General features: G+C 34.0%; 1 protein-coding gene, 1 non-coding gene and 1 pseudogene across 3 annotated transcripts in view; 1 reads left to right on the forward strand and 2 right to left on the reverse strand.

The window, feature by feature from the left end:
* BLTP3B (bridge-like lipid transfer protein family member 3B) overlaps positions 1-14,428 on the reverse strand; it is a 121,754-nt gene that overhangs the window by 79,426 nt on the left and 27,900 nt on the right. For both annotated transcript variants that reach the window (XM_028121627.2, XM_028121629.1), the window contains exons 2-7: positions 10,140-10,302; positions 8,638-8,676; positions 7,021-7,112; positions 2,315-2,504; positions 1,583-1,723; positions 486-656 (exon numbers count right to left, since the gene is read on the reverse strand). In XM_028121627.2, the coding sequence (XP_027977428.1) occupies positions 486-656; positions 1,583-1,723; positions 2,315-2,504; positions 7,021-7,112; positions 8,638-8,676; positions 10,140-10,302 (796 nt within the window). The remainder of the gene's footprint in view (positions 1-485; positions 657-1,582; positions 1,724-2,314; positions 2,505-7,020; positions 7,113-8,637; positions 8,677-10,139; positions 10,303-14,428) is intronic.
* LOC114223014 (U6 spliceosomal RNA) lies at positions 105-211 on the reverse strand. Its single transcript, XR_003612041.1, has one exon. It is a non-coding gene; the product is annotated as a U6 spliceosomal RNA (small nuclear RNA).
* Positions 11,730-14,428, forward strand: part of LOC114222957 (ribosomal protein uL24-like pseudogene) — a 30,207-nt pseudogene continuing 27,508 nt past the window's right edge.

Genomic DNA, 14,428 nt, shown 5'->3' on the forward strand with positions numbered 1-14,428 from the left:
ATGCAGTATGTGCCCTCTTTAACACCCATCACCAGGCTAACCCATCCCCCCACCTCCCTCCCCTCTAGAACCCTCAGTTTGTTTCTCAGAGTCCATAGTCTCTCAAAAATATGGAACGCTTCATGACCTTGCGTGTCATCCTTGCACAGGGGCCATGCTAATCTTCTCGGTATCGTTCCAATTTTAGTATATGTGCTACCAAAGCGAGCACGAAAAGAGGTATTTATAACATCAAATACTTTTATGTCATCGTTAACTCTAGTGCCTAGTACAGAATTCCAAACAAAATAAGCATCATATAGTCAGAAATACATTTAATATATGTTTTCATATAGATTCCATGTGTAGAAAATTATGCAGTAAGATATCTAGATAAAAGATTCTTGGACTCAAAGTCTTACAATCTATTTCACGTAAAGAAAATAACTAACCATTCTGATTTTTAAACCATTTACGTATAAGTATTTTTCCTCTTAAAAGCATACCTGTGTAGGTTCTGGAGCCATACTCTTCCTTTGTTCTGTTGATTTTTCTATTGCTTCGCTAAGAGATTTTGCATATTGTACCATAGCCTTCAACTGGGAATCCGTTAAAACCCATAATAAGTCATCCAATATTAGAACTAACTTTGTTGCAATAACATTGCAGTCCTTTAACTGTCAGAAAAAATGATTCATAAAATTAAGCCAAGACATAACACTTACAATGCACTAATGTTTTAAAAATATTTAAAATGTTTGCATGAAATTAAACACGGATCCTTCCTTCATTCACCAAATATTTATTGTGCTCCTATACTATAGAAGGAATAGCTCCTTGTATTGGAGATAGAGTGGTAAAAAAGACTGACAAATTCTTGTACCTTAAGAGATGCACAGTATACAGGTACATGTACTTATATAATTTAATTTTGCACTTATAGCTAATAAATCATAAAATTACCTATATTAATTGTGCTAATTCTAGTACAGAAGCATTAAAATTAAAAACTGAAATGCTATTTTAACCACATTTCACAATATTGTATTAAACATTACACTGAAAAAAAATTTTCAATTTAATTTAGAATATTTGTTTGTCTCTAGTGATATAAAACATATTGTTGAGACTTTAATTGAGCCATGTTTTAAAAAGTCATTACTCCATTAAATTTCATTACAATCTACAGTGAACTCTCAACTTCTGATATCTTTAAGTAACTATCTTATTTATCCAAATTAGCAGTCATATCTTAATAACCTTTTAAAAGCTAGTTTTGGCTACTGATAATAGAGGTTTTGCTGTTTACATACTCCTAAGTAAGATTCAATAGAAGAAATGAAATTATAAGACAGTTAAGGTTCAAAAATATTTGGCAATGGAGAATCTATTAAATTAATCAAAAGTAAAAATCTAAGTGTTAAATCCAGAAAATTGAAAAATATTATTACACTAGATTTCTTCAAATACTGCTTGAGTCACTGTATTTCCTTTTATTTTGCTTTGTTTTAATATTCCAATGTTTCACCTGAAAATTATTTAAAATTTCCTCTCAATTCCACTAGTTATCACATGAACCAAAAACGTCACCCTGCTGACTTACTCTTCTTTTAAGTGTGACTCTGATTTTTGATTGGTTGGTTATTAATCGAACAGGAGCACACATAATTCCAAGATGTGAACTTTGAGTAGCATCTGCCTCTATTCGAATCATCTGCCAATTTATTTCTTTAAACGTCAAAACCTAAGGAGAACAAAAAGAATAGCTTCAGTTACTCAAGCAAAACAGAACTGAGAGACATGTAGATTTGTAAAAACAACAAAAAGCTAAACAAATAAGCTAAATAAAATTTTATGTCTTTACCAATTTTCTTATGACATTCTAGATATATTCACTATGATTTATTTTTTAAATTGTATAGTTACAACAAATTCAGTAACATATCCTCAATTATATTATTTATAAAGCTGTTTATACTTTAATTTTGATATAAAGTACAAAGAACATTTGAATCATGTGAACAAAAAAATGTAAATAACATTTTAGTTTTGTATATTTAAAATTCAATTCTGAGTAGCTGAGAAGTTAAAATGGGGTTCATTAAAAAAGGGGTTCATTAACTATAAATTGAAAGATTACAGTAAAAACACTAAAATATGCACGTTTTTAATTAAATAACTAAGAGAAATACAGAGAAAAGTATAGTTAAAAGGTAAGAGTAAATGTAGTATATAAATCTAGATAACTGTAAGAAGTAATTATTTTAAAATGTCCTCTTTTATTTATCAATGACTAAAACATTTTTTTAAACAAAGAATGAAAAAAAATGTTTACCTCTCCTCTCTGTGGATCTTGAATACGAGTAAATCTTAAATCTCCATGTTCCCAGTTTGCATTTACGCTATAGATCCTTAGCTGAGAAAGTTCAAAGGATGCATTGAAAGCTTTTGCTCCAATGCGGATAATAATGGAATTTACAGAAACAGTAATTCCCTCAACTACTTTTTCAGCAAAGCCATATTCACTGGAAAAACAAAGCAAAACAAAATATAATGCACTAAAGCCAAAACAAATCATTAAAAGGTTATGCTAATATTCTCACATAAATGCACAAACTGACCATTATATTATTCATTTTTATGTAAAAAATTTTCTGGTTAAAACAATAATCTAGGCTGATTACATGTAAATTATAAAAAATGTTCTTCTCAAAATGATAAAAGATTTTTAAAGTTTAAGGTTACTCTTTATTTTGTAAGTTTTTAATTTTATCTCCAGTATAGTTAATATACAGTAATATATTACTTTCAGGTATGCAATAGTGACCTAACAATTCTATACACTATTTAGTGCTCATCGGAAGTGTACACTTTAATCTCCAACATCTATTTCACCCACTCCTCCCGTCTGGTACCCATTAGTTTGTTCTCTATACTTAAGAGTCTGTTTCTTGGTTTGTTTCTCCTTTTTTCTCTTTGCTCGTTCGTTTTGTTTCTTAAATTTCAAAATCATATGGTATTTGTCTTTCTCTGATTGCCTATTTTGCTTAGCATTATACGCTCTAGATCCATCATGTTGTTCCAAATGGCAAGATTTCATTCTTTTTTAATGGCTGAGTAATACTGCATTGTAGATATATACCACTTTTTCTTTATGCATTCATCAATCAATGGATACTTGGGCTGCTCCCATATCTTGGCCATTATAAATAATGCCGTAATAAGCATGGGGTGCATGTATCCTTTCTAATTGGTGTTGTTGCATTCTTTGGTGCAATTCAGTAGTATCAGAGTTGTTGTACTCAGCAGTACAATTACTGGATTGTAGGGGTAGTTCTATTTCTAATTTTTTGAGGAACCTCCATACTGTTTTCCACAGTGGCTACACCAGTTTGCATTCCCACCAACAGTGCACGAGTATTCCTTTATCCCCACATCCTCACTAACACTTGTTCCTTGTGGTTTTGATTGAAGCCATTTTGATAGGTGTGAGTGAAGGTTACTCTTTATTTTTTTTTGAGAGAGAGAGAAAAAGAGAGGGCACGTGTGCATGAGCAGGGGGAGGGGCAGAAGGAGAGAGAATCTTAAGCAAGTGTCACGCCCAGCAAGGAGACCGATGTGGGGCTCCATCTCATGACCTTGAGATCATGGCCTGAGCAGAGATCAAGAGTTGGACACTTAACCAACTGAGCGACCCAGGCCCCCCTGAAAGGTTACTCTTCAAATTAGCTTATTATAATCAATCCAAAACTGCCTACTCTCACGTTGCCAGATGTTCAAACAACTGGAATCCATAAAGTAAATAAGAAAGCTAAATTCCTGGCTACAAACTATAACTACAATATAATCTCAAATTTAGGAATAAAGTCAGAAAAAGTTCACATTCTCCAATCCAATTCAGCAAATATTTATTGAGCATCTACCACGCGCACAATGCTGGGACGTAAGGAAAACTGGAATATAGTTGTGGTATTCTAGGGCTCGCAAGTTACTTGGAGAGGAAAAACACATATACCTAGGAACTGAAACATTAGGCAGTCTGTAATTAAGTGCTTTAAAAAAGGAATCATCATTACACTTGGTAGAGGAAGAAATTGTTCATAACTAAGGAAATCTATCTAGGAAAGAAAAATATATTTCCTACAGGGAGTGATAGGAAGAAGGGAAATCTTATATTAGGGAAAAGTACAAGCAAAGGCACAGAAAAGTAGGAAAGCAGAGGTCACATTTTGAGAATAATGAGTAGTACAGTATGACTGGAATATAGACTACCAATATATTTTGGCAGGAAGGGTAATAAAAGTTTGGCCAAGTAACACATTACTTCAATTATTATCACTATGACCATTATTCCTAAATCTCTATCCACATTTCTCCCTAGAACTTGAAAGTGTTAAAATTCAAATGTCCACCAGCTATTTCCACGAGGCTGACTCCCATACATTTCAAAGCCAACATGTATAAAGGTGAACCCATCATTTTTATTGATCATGTACATCCCTCTCCTATACCTGCTGCTAAGCGTCTTGATTTACTATCTTACTGAATAAATTACCTAAGCTTCCTAATCCTCAGATGACCTATCTTTTAAATCAGGTAATACTTTGCAGGTTACATGTGGGTTGCATGCAATAATGCATATGAACCAAACAGCCTATCTCTTGATTCATGATACTTTATGAAATGTAACTATTATTTACAATATTACTGAAAACTAAAGAGGAAGAACTCATCAGCATCCTAGGGAGAAGCTGCTTTAATCCCAAGGACAAATACTTGGTCACTTGGCTAGAAATATTCCTGGAGTTGGAAAGAATATATTATTCTATAATAATTATCAGGCAATGCCCTTTGGAATATCCAACTCCATCTGTTCTAACTTGTGCATTAAAAAAAAAAGTGTTACAATTGAATTGGAGGATTTACCACCAGATGGGTGAAGCCTGAATCAATGACTAAAGTCTTCAAGTTTCTGGCTATGTCATCCATTATAAATTAAAAAGGTAAAATTCCAGTATTCAAACAAGTCTCTTCTAAGTTTGATTAATCTTCACAAAGATGTAGATCTCCTCTATACGAAGTGATACAATTTCTGAACTTACAAATTTACTAGATCATTAATCTATGGGAACATAATCAACTCACAGGTCCGGCACAGAAGGTAAGGCCAGCCTGTTAAATATTAATTTCCCTCCATTTTAATCTCATAGAGACAAAATCATATAGATCAGTGTTTCTCCAAGTTGTATAAGTATAAAGAATTGTTAAAAATACATAATCACATTCTTGATAACCATTCTAGAACTTAAGAATCATAATTTCAGAAAAAGGAACCCAAAAGAATATAGATTTAGTAAGCACCCTAAGTGATTGCTATAATCAGGCAAGTCTGGAAAATGTGGAAATAGATTAACCATACTACCATACATAAAAATATAAGGATTATCATCATATGATTACAAAGCCAAAATTATAAAGCTTATTGATACTATAAAAACATGAGTTAGGAAGAACATTATCAACAACAGCAATTTTCCTGATCTTCTTTTCCACTTTCAATAATCTTATAAACACCTCTACTTTTTCTCTAATTTTTTGGACTCTACCCAACATGACCAACTGCTCCAATCTACTCTATCACACATGAAATCATACTTTAAACTTTAAAATCTCAAATTGCTGGATGATGTATAAACTACAAAGAAGTTAATGTGGAAGCTCTTTTCCCAGTCACTATTACCTGTAGGCCAAATATAAACTGTACACCTGATAAACCTAGCCTTCAGTCAACTCTTAGCAGTGGACTGATGGATCACCATCAGATTCCTATGTTACTGATCAGGCTGTAGGTATTCTCACAGAAAGCACTAATGTAAAGGTAGTTCAACCTTGGTGAAAGAGGAAGGTGGAAATGCACTAGTGTGTGTGTCTGTGTATCCGATGAGTACGTTCATTCTATTTTCTTTTTTATTTTTTTAAAGATTTTATTTTTAAGTAATCTCTATATCCAACATGGGGCTCAAACTTACAACTCCAAGATCAACAGCCACATGCTCTACCAACTGAGCCAGCCAGGCACCCCATGTACGTTCATTCCAAAGAAGAGTTTTATCATTGGTTTGACACAGCACCCGAATACTATAAAACATTCAGGGCTGCTGTGTTCTACAACTTGAGGAGGCACTAATCACATTAAAATCTATGTGAACATTTTACATGAATAGGTACACAAAAATTAGTGCAGAAATCCTGCCTTAAGAAAATGATATATAGTATGAAAGCCAAATTTAATGTACACAATAATAAACAGGCAATTTTTTAAAGATCCATTTTTTAAGGGGCGCCTGGGTGGCTCAGTTGTGTTTGACTTCGCTTCAGGTCATGATCTTAGAGTCCTGGGATCCAGCACTACATCAGGCTTCCCACTCAGCAGGGAGTCTGCTTGTCCCTCTGCCCCTCCCCCTGCTTGAGCCCTCCTGCTCACTCTCTCAAATAAATAAATAAAATCTTTTTAAAAAAAAAAGATCTATTTTTTTAAGATCTAACTTTTTAAGGCTTTGCAAAATGGCCCCCAAGCTTCTACTTTATTAGCATCTGATTTTTGTCTATGAAAATCCAATTTATATAAAGTGTGAACTTTCTATATTTCATGAATTTTGGAGTAACCCAAAAGGCCTATAATTTTTTAAGGTATCAACTTAACCCTTAAGAGTCATAAAAGTTACACTGATGCATAGAATAAATGAGTGGCAAAGAAACTATTCAGAGACTTAGATATTATCTGATTTATAGGATGTTTTTGGTTGATCATTACTATTTAATATCAAGGAAAGCAAGATGAATAAAGGAGGCTAAAAATCAATTCTACAACTCTGGCAACGTAATACCAAAACTGCAAAATGTCTAATGGGAAAAGGTGACTGAAATAGAAACTGTCTGAGATTAGGAAATTTTATTTCATGTTCCATTACTACAGATAACAGAGCTGACTACAGAAAATAACTCCCTTTGCAAGTCATGCAGTTAATGGAAATAGCTTACCTTTGTCCTGAAGCAGTTGCAATTGGTGATGGGCCATTAGGATTTCGTGGTTCTTCACATGTACTCATTTCCATTATTACTTTATCCAGGGACTAATAAAAATACATTAAAAATTAAAAATTAGGTATTTTATGTATTTTATGAAAATATCATGTAACACTTTTCTCTTTCATTTCTTTAGGAACAACGTAAACAGTAAGTAAGCAAAGTCACTTTAAATGTCTCTCTATGGGGCGCCTGGGTGGCTCAGTCATTAAGCATCTGCCTTCAGTCTGCCTTCAGCTCAGGTCATGATCCTGGGGTCCTGGGATCGAGCCCCATGTCGGGCTCCCTGCTCCGCGGGAAGCCTGCTTCTCCCTCTCCTGCTCCCCCTGTTTGTGTTCCCTCTCTCGCTGTGTCTCTCTCTGTCAAATAAATAAATAAAATCTTTAAAAAAATAAAAAAATAAATGTCTCTCTAAAAGTCTAAAAAGACAAATACCAAAACAGAAAATGTGCTCAGTCCTTTCTCAAGGCATCTGATAAAAAAGCTGTGGGCATATAGGAGTATGAGACAAAAATACTACAAGTAGCCATATGCTGCTGAAATCGTCAGATTTTACAGAAGCGCAATCCTCTAATTCCAGAATGTGTGATATTATTGATTGCTAAATGAGATTATATATTAATGAATGGGATTTAAGTAGCTGTAAAAGCTTATCCCAGTCTAAGACTTGAGATTTAAGACATGCAACACTGAAAAATATGAAATATGCAAGAAATGTGAAAAAATAAACATTGCCATAATGAAAGAATGTCTTTCAAGGTAACAGTTTTGCTTGAAGATCAAATGTCCTTAGTAGTCATCACTAACACAACTCAGTCATTCTTCATTCTCTATTTTACTATAGCATTTATTATCTGAAATTGTCTTATTTACTTGTTTGTTGTTGGTCTCCTCTATAAAAATATTAAGTTCCCTCAGGGCACAGGGAAGGTGCTCAATAAATATCTGTGGAATGAATGAATCAATAAATGACCAAATGACCAATCTTTCTTCAATTTTCCATAAAAAAGCAAAGTAGGAGGCTCAACTGGTTAAGCATCTGCCTTCGCCTCTCAGGTCATGATCCCAAGGTCCTGAGATCAAGCCCCTCTGGGCTCCCTGCTCAGCGGGGAGTTGGCTTATCCCTCTTCCTCTGCCCCTCCCCACCCCACTCTTGTGTAGGTGTGTGTGCTCTCTCTCAAATAAATAAATAATAAAATCTTTAAAAAAAAAAGGAAAGTATATTCAGATGCATATTATTCAATTTAGTAGATCAATAAAATCAGAAATACAGAAAGTTTGAATTAAATGTTACTAAAACTGTCATAGTATGTCAATAAAGAGCTAAATGACACAATAAAAATATAACAACTTAGAACATAATACATCTGAAAAATTTTAAAGGACCTTCCCATTTTAAAATTCAAACTTCTCATTGAAGGGCTGAAAAAACTAAGTACCATCCAAATAAAATGAAAGCCAATCTGTAGAAAAGCCAGAAGACTGTGTTTCTCTGAAACAAAAGATTAATATTAGAATAATTAGATCATATGCATATATAAATGTTTATTTCTGAGGCAAGTCAGAACTCACCAAACAGATGGGATGTGTTTTCAATTTTGTCCATGGAATCTACCAAAAAAAAAACCAAAATTTTTTTCTTTAAAATCAATCATTAAAAAATAATTTAAAATAGCAATCAACACAGATGCTCTCTAAATATAGTGATAGACATACCAAATTCTATCAGATGACTTTTCCTCAAATTGCAAAGTAACTGAGCAACTCATTTAGACTCTTGAAATTAGATGTACCTATTTTATATAAGAAAAGACTACTAATCATATTTTCTTAGTCATCTTTTAAAATAAGAATTTTAGGTCCTCATAAGTTTCTTTTTTCCCAGACCTTAAAACACATTTTAACTTCATCACTGACCGATTTAATTTTAAGTAGGCTCCATGCCCAACATGGGGCTTGAAGTCACGACCCTAAGATTAAGAGTCGCATGCTCTTCTGATGGAGCCAGCCAGGCACCTCTTTAACTTTGTAATTTAAACGAAGATTTCCCAGCAGAGTATAACCAGTCTTTTATTCATTGAACAGTTTTTTAAATTCTAAAATTTTGACCATGGGATGCCTGGCTGGCTCAGTCTTGGAAGAACATGTGACTCTTGCTCTCAGGGTCATGAGTTTAAGCCCCATGTTGGGTATGGAGATTACTTAAAAATAAAATCTTTAGAAAAAAAATTTTTTAATAAAATAAAATTCTGACCAATCTTTTTGTAGATATTCAAGAAAAACACAAAGGTGAGGCCACTCAGGTAAATGTAGGCAGTATCAAATAATAATGTTCAAACACACACTAAAAAGTCACATCTTTATAGATATTTGGGTTAAAGGTCACCATTGAACAATATAGGAACTTTTCTACAATCTTTTCTTTGGAGTTCAATTTTGAGTTTATGAAACAGATTACTCATGCAGTATTTCTACTGAGCAGACTCTCAAAAAGACTGGTCTTTAAGAGCAAGAAGTGATATGACATACAATTAGAGTCAAAGGTATGCAGGAATAAATTTTAATAAGGAGGAATAATAATAATAAAAGAAAACTTAAAAATCCTTGAGGAAGAAACAAATGAGGAAAATAAATAAAATTTCAAATAAAAGTACAATGTACAGAATAAGGTAAGGACTGATGGTTTCATGTCTTTATTTGAAATCATGTTTACTTACTACAAATTTAAATTGTCCCTATTAATAAATCTTATGAAAAAATATGTTTGAATATATGCCAAATTTAACCAATTATTTTATGAATAACTACCAATACTTTATTTAAATGTTAAAATTAAACTTTAAACAAAAATTAAACTATAAATTAATAATATATTAGCATATGACTTCAATTAAATTTATCTGGCACACATTCATGCAATTACTTAGGCATAGGTATTTGTCTTTTTAAATTATATTAATGAAAATGTTTTTTTATAGAACTATCTAAACTAAAACAAAATACTTATTTTAAGAGATAGGAATAAAATAAAAAATGAAAACAGAAAATGCTTTCCACAGATATCAAAGTCTCACCCTAATAGATGCTTTATTACAAAAAACTTTGTTGATAGCAAGCCATGTTGGCAAATCCAACATATTCTGGAGCACCTCTTCATCCAACTCCAAATTCTTCAGTTCACCTTCTCCTTTGAGGGTACTTAGATTTATCTTGTCAGGAGATAAATTTTTAGTAAATCTGAAAGAGAATATATATTGACATTCATTTTAGTGTCAGTTACTGTACCCCATTCTTGCAAATGTACAAAGCATTAAAAATAATAGCACCACAAAGAAACACAAAACTTCAGTGACAGGCTCTACTTTAATCCATGTTTTTCAATGAGGTTTTGTTATTGTTTTGATCTCTCTTATCCATAGCTCTCTTATACAAAGCCTACAGTGTTTTTAGCATATATTTGAATATCATATTTCCACATACATAAAACTCTGGTTCTTACTGCCTTTCAAATTTATGAATATTTAAGTAACATCCACTTTTCTCCAGGTACTATGCAAGGCAGTGGGGATAGCTCAAGGCCATTCCATAACCACGTGTTGTTCACTTTGCTACAGACCACATCACAAACAGAAGGAATATTCCTATTTTACTAACCAACCTACAAGGAAGGTTAAGGGAATAAGGGGACCCTTTCAAGTAGCAATAGCAGCTGCTACCATTCATCATCCCAAGAACAATATCAAAGGATATTAGTACTCCTTTTTAGAATTACCCAGAGATTCCCAGACTCAGAAACTGACCTAGATCATTCAGGAATAAATTAGAGTACACAAATCTTTTTCTAAAAGGTCTCTGAGGAAAGGGATTATGCAACTCTACTTGGCAGCCAATTTTGGTGTTTTCTACATGAGACTTAAAAATACCAATTACTTATAATCCTAAATTGGCTGTACAAATACCATTTATCCTTTCTGTAGGAGTTAAGATAAATGAAGTAGTAAAGTGCTTAGTAAAAGTGCCCAAAGTCACATGGTAGACTAGATCCTAAATTCTAATTAAAGAACAGATTCTCTTTAAATTTTTTATATTGTTATGTTAATCACCATACATCATTAGTTTTTGATGTAGTGTTCCATGATTCATTGTTTGTGCATAACACCCAGTGCTCCACGCAGAACATGCCCTCTTTAATACCCATCACCAGGCTAACCCATCCCCCCACCCCCTTCCCCTCTAGAACCCTCAGTTTTTCAGAGTCCATTGTCTCTCATGAAGAACACAGATTCTCTATGATGAATTAAAAATGAAAAATCTTAAACTTAAGAAAAAAGACTGGAAATAACAATAATAGTTAAAACAATACTGGACATTTTCCAAGGGTTTACTGTGTACCAGGTTCTTTGCATGCAAGCATTACTACTTCATCTAATTCCTACGATAAACCTTTAAGGTCAATACTATTTTTATTCCCACTGATTTGATAAGTAAACATAATGAGAAACTAACTTACTTGCCCAATATCACAACTAATAAAGATGATAACAGTAATAACAATAAATTATACATATACATTAAAGTACTTCCATATACATCACTTTATTTGATCCTTACAACAACCCTAGTTTGTCTCTTTTGCAGCCATTACTGAAGGAACAGCGGCCAAAATGAAGTTCAATCCCTTTGTGACTTCTAACCAGAGCAAGAACCATAAAAGACATTTCAGTGCACCTTCCCATATTCACAGGAAGATTATGTCTTTTTCCCCTCTTTCCAAAGAGCTGAGACAGAAGTACAATATTCGATCCATGCTAATCCAAAAGGAGAATGAAGTACAGGTTGTGCAAGGACACTAAAAGGTCAGTAGATTGGCAAAGTAGTCCGGGTTTACAGAAAGAAATACACCATCTACACTAAACGAGTATAGTGAGAGAAGGTGACTAGCACAACTGTCCATGTGGCCATTCACCCTAGCGAGGTGGTTATCACTGGACCAAAAGTGGACGAAGACTACAAAAAGATCCCTGAACATAAAGCCAAAACTTGCCATGTAGGAAAGGAAAGGGCAAATATAAGAAGCAACTGAGAAGATGCACGAATAAAATAATGTTATATATGACTTGAAATAAAAACTGTTCAAACGAAAACTATAAATAAATAAAACAACCCTAAAAAAAATGAAAAACTGCTAACTTTGCCCAGGAAGTACTTTTTTCAAAAATGAAACTACTGACAAAATTAACTACCAGCTAACAAGAAATATCAGCCAGTCTTTTACCTTTTTTGAAACTAATTATTAAAGTAACAAAATATACTGGTTATTCATATGCCCTACACATCAACAAGAACATCAATAAATATACACAGGCTTCATTTCATGCTTCCCACTGACTCTGCACCAGAATTTCTTGAGCCATATTTTATCGTGATTCATATCGTCTCACAGAATGTCAACTGAGAAATACAGAATTCACATTTAACCCATATTTGACCAGTGATGCTGGGTTGTATTATACTGACCACCACTCATGTTTGGTTTAATACTATGATGTTTCCTGACAGGTTTTCACCCCTAATCATATAGGAATGGCCTACCACTACCTCAAGGCAGATTATTAGAGCTAGAAGGGAGCATTCACTAAGTACTTACTGAGAATTCACTATTCAGACACATATACTGACAAGCAGTACACTCAAGGAGTCCCTGCCTTTGTGCAGTTCTCAGTTCAGTTGGTAGACAGAACACCAAAAACCATGACTAAGAGAGAATACAGTACAGGGTTTTAATCTAGAGCTTCACTGAAAACAGGGACTTTTGAGATGATATCTGAGAATGAGTAGGAGAACTTAACTAGGCAAGGAAAAGAAGGTAGACAGAAGAAAGAGTATTCCAAGCAGAGGGAATAAAACACAAAGAAACGTTCTCAGGATGGAGGGAGCATGGTATAAAATAGAACTACAAGAGGACCAAGAGAGTAGAAGATAAATCAGAAAGGACAAAGGGACTGATTCTACAAGGCCTTGACCATTTCATTCAATCATTCATTTAGTAAATCCTAACTGACACCTATAAATTAACAAACACTGGAGATATGACAATGAACAAAACATAAAAAAATCTGCCTTCATGGGACTTAAAGGGACAGAGTTCTGTGGAGAACGAAAAAATAAGTTAAAAAATAAGTTAACTAAGTTAAAAAAAATAGTAAGTCAGATTCTGACTATGGAGGGGAAAAAAGGCAAAATAATAAGATAGCAGGAATAAGCAGAGACCCTTTTAATTTTTAAAAGGATGGAAAGGAAAACCCTCAGTGAAAAGATGACATTCAGGCAAAGATCTGAAGGAAGTGAAGGAGGTAGCTATACAAATATCTAGAGGAAGAATGCTCTAGGCCAAGGAAAAGCAAGGGTAAAAACTTGAGGTGGGAAAATGCTTGGCATGTCTGAGGAATAGCAAGAATGTGGCTGGAGAAAGTGAGCAGAAAGGCAAGAGTAAAAGGAAATGAGTTAAGTTAGAGAAATAAGAGGGGCCAGATCACATGGAACCTTTAAAACCACTCTGAGGACTCTGGCTTTTACTCTGAGTAAAAATGAGAGTGACTGGAGATGGTTTTGACTAGAATAGGAAACTTTTTTTTTTTTTAAGATTTATTCATTTTTTATTCGAGGGGGAGAAAGAAAGTGAGGTGTACACGAGCACAGGGAGAGAGACTCTCTTTGCAGACTCCACGCTGAGTGTGGAGCCCAACACAGTGTTTGATCTCAAGACCCTGATATCATGACCTGAGCTGAAATCAAGAATCAGACGCTCAACGAACTCAGCCACCTAGGTGCCCCTGGAAACTTTAATTTTCAAAGGTTCACTCCATTGAGAATATATGAAAGGGAGGACGTGGACAGCAGCAGGCAGCCCAGACAGGAAGTTACTGCAATAATCCAGGTAAGAGAAGAGCTGCCCTGGATCAAGATGTGAGAGTAAAAAGTGATAGAAAGGGAGGAGTCGAGAGAGATTTTGAAAGTAAAGCCAACAGGATTTGATTGTACAGAATGACGTCAAGAATGACTTCGAAGGTTTTTAGTCTGAGTATATATATGGAAGGATAGAGTTACCACTTATCAGCGTTAAGAAACAGAAGGAGAAATAAGTTTGGGATTAAGGATCAGAATTTAGGCTTTGAATAGTTTAACTAAGAGATGCCCATTAGATATCCAATAAGAGATGCCAATTACGTAAATATTCAAATCTCATTCAGTAGCTGCAGATACCAATTTGGTGATCACCAATGTTAGAGACGGTATTTATAGTTGCAAAATGGAGACAGAAAATTAAATGGCTCAAGGACTGTGGTCAGAGACCACTAAGAAG

This window comes from Eumetopias jubatus, unplaced genomic scaffold, assembly GCF_037043125.1.
Source record: "Eumetopias jubatus isolate StellerSeaLion01/CBP00866 unplaced genomic scaffold, mEumJub1_p1.0 scaffold_8, whole genome shotgun sequence".
In the NCBI taxonomy this organism is placed as follows: Eukaryota; Metazoa; Chordata; class Mammalia; order Carnivora; family Otariidae; genus Eumetopias; species Eumetopias jubatus.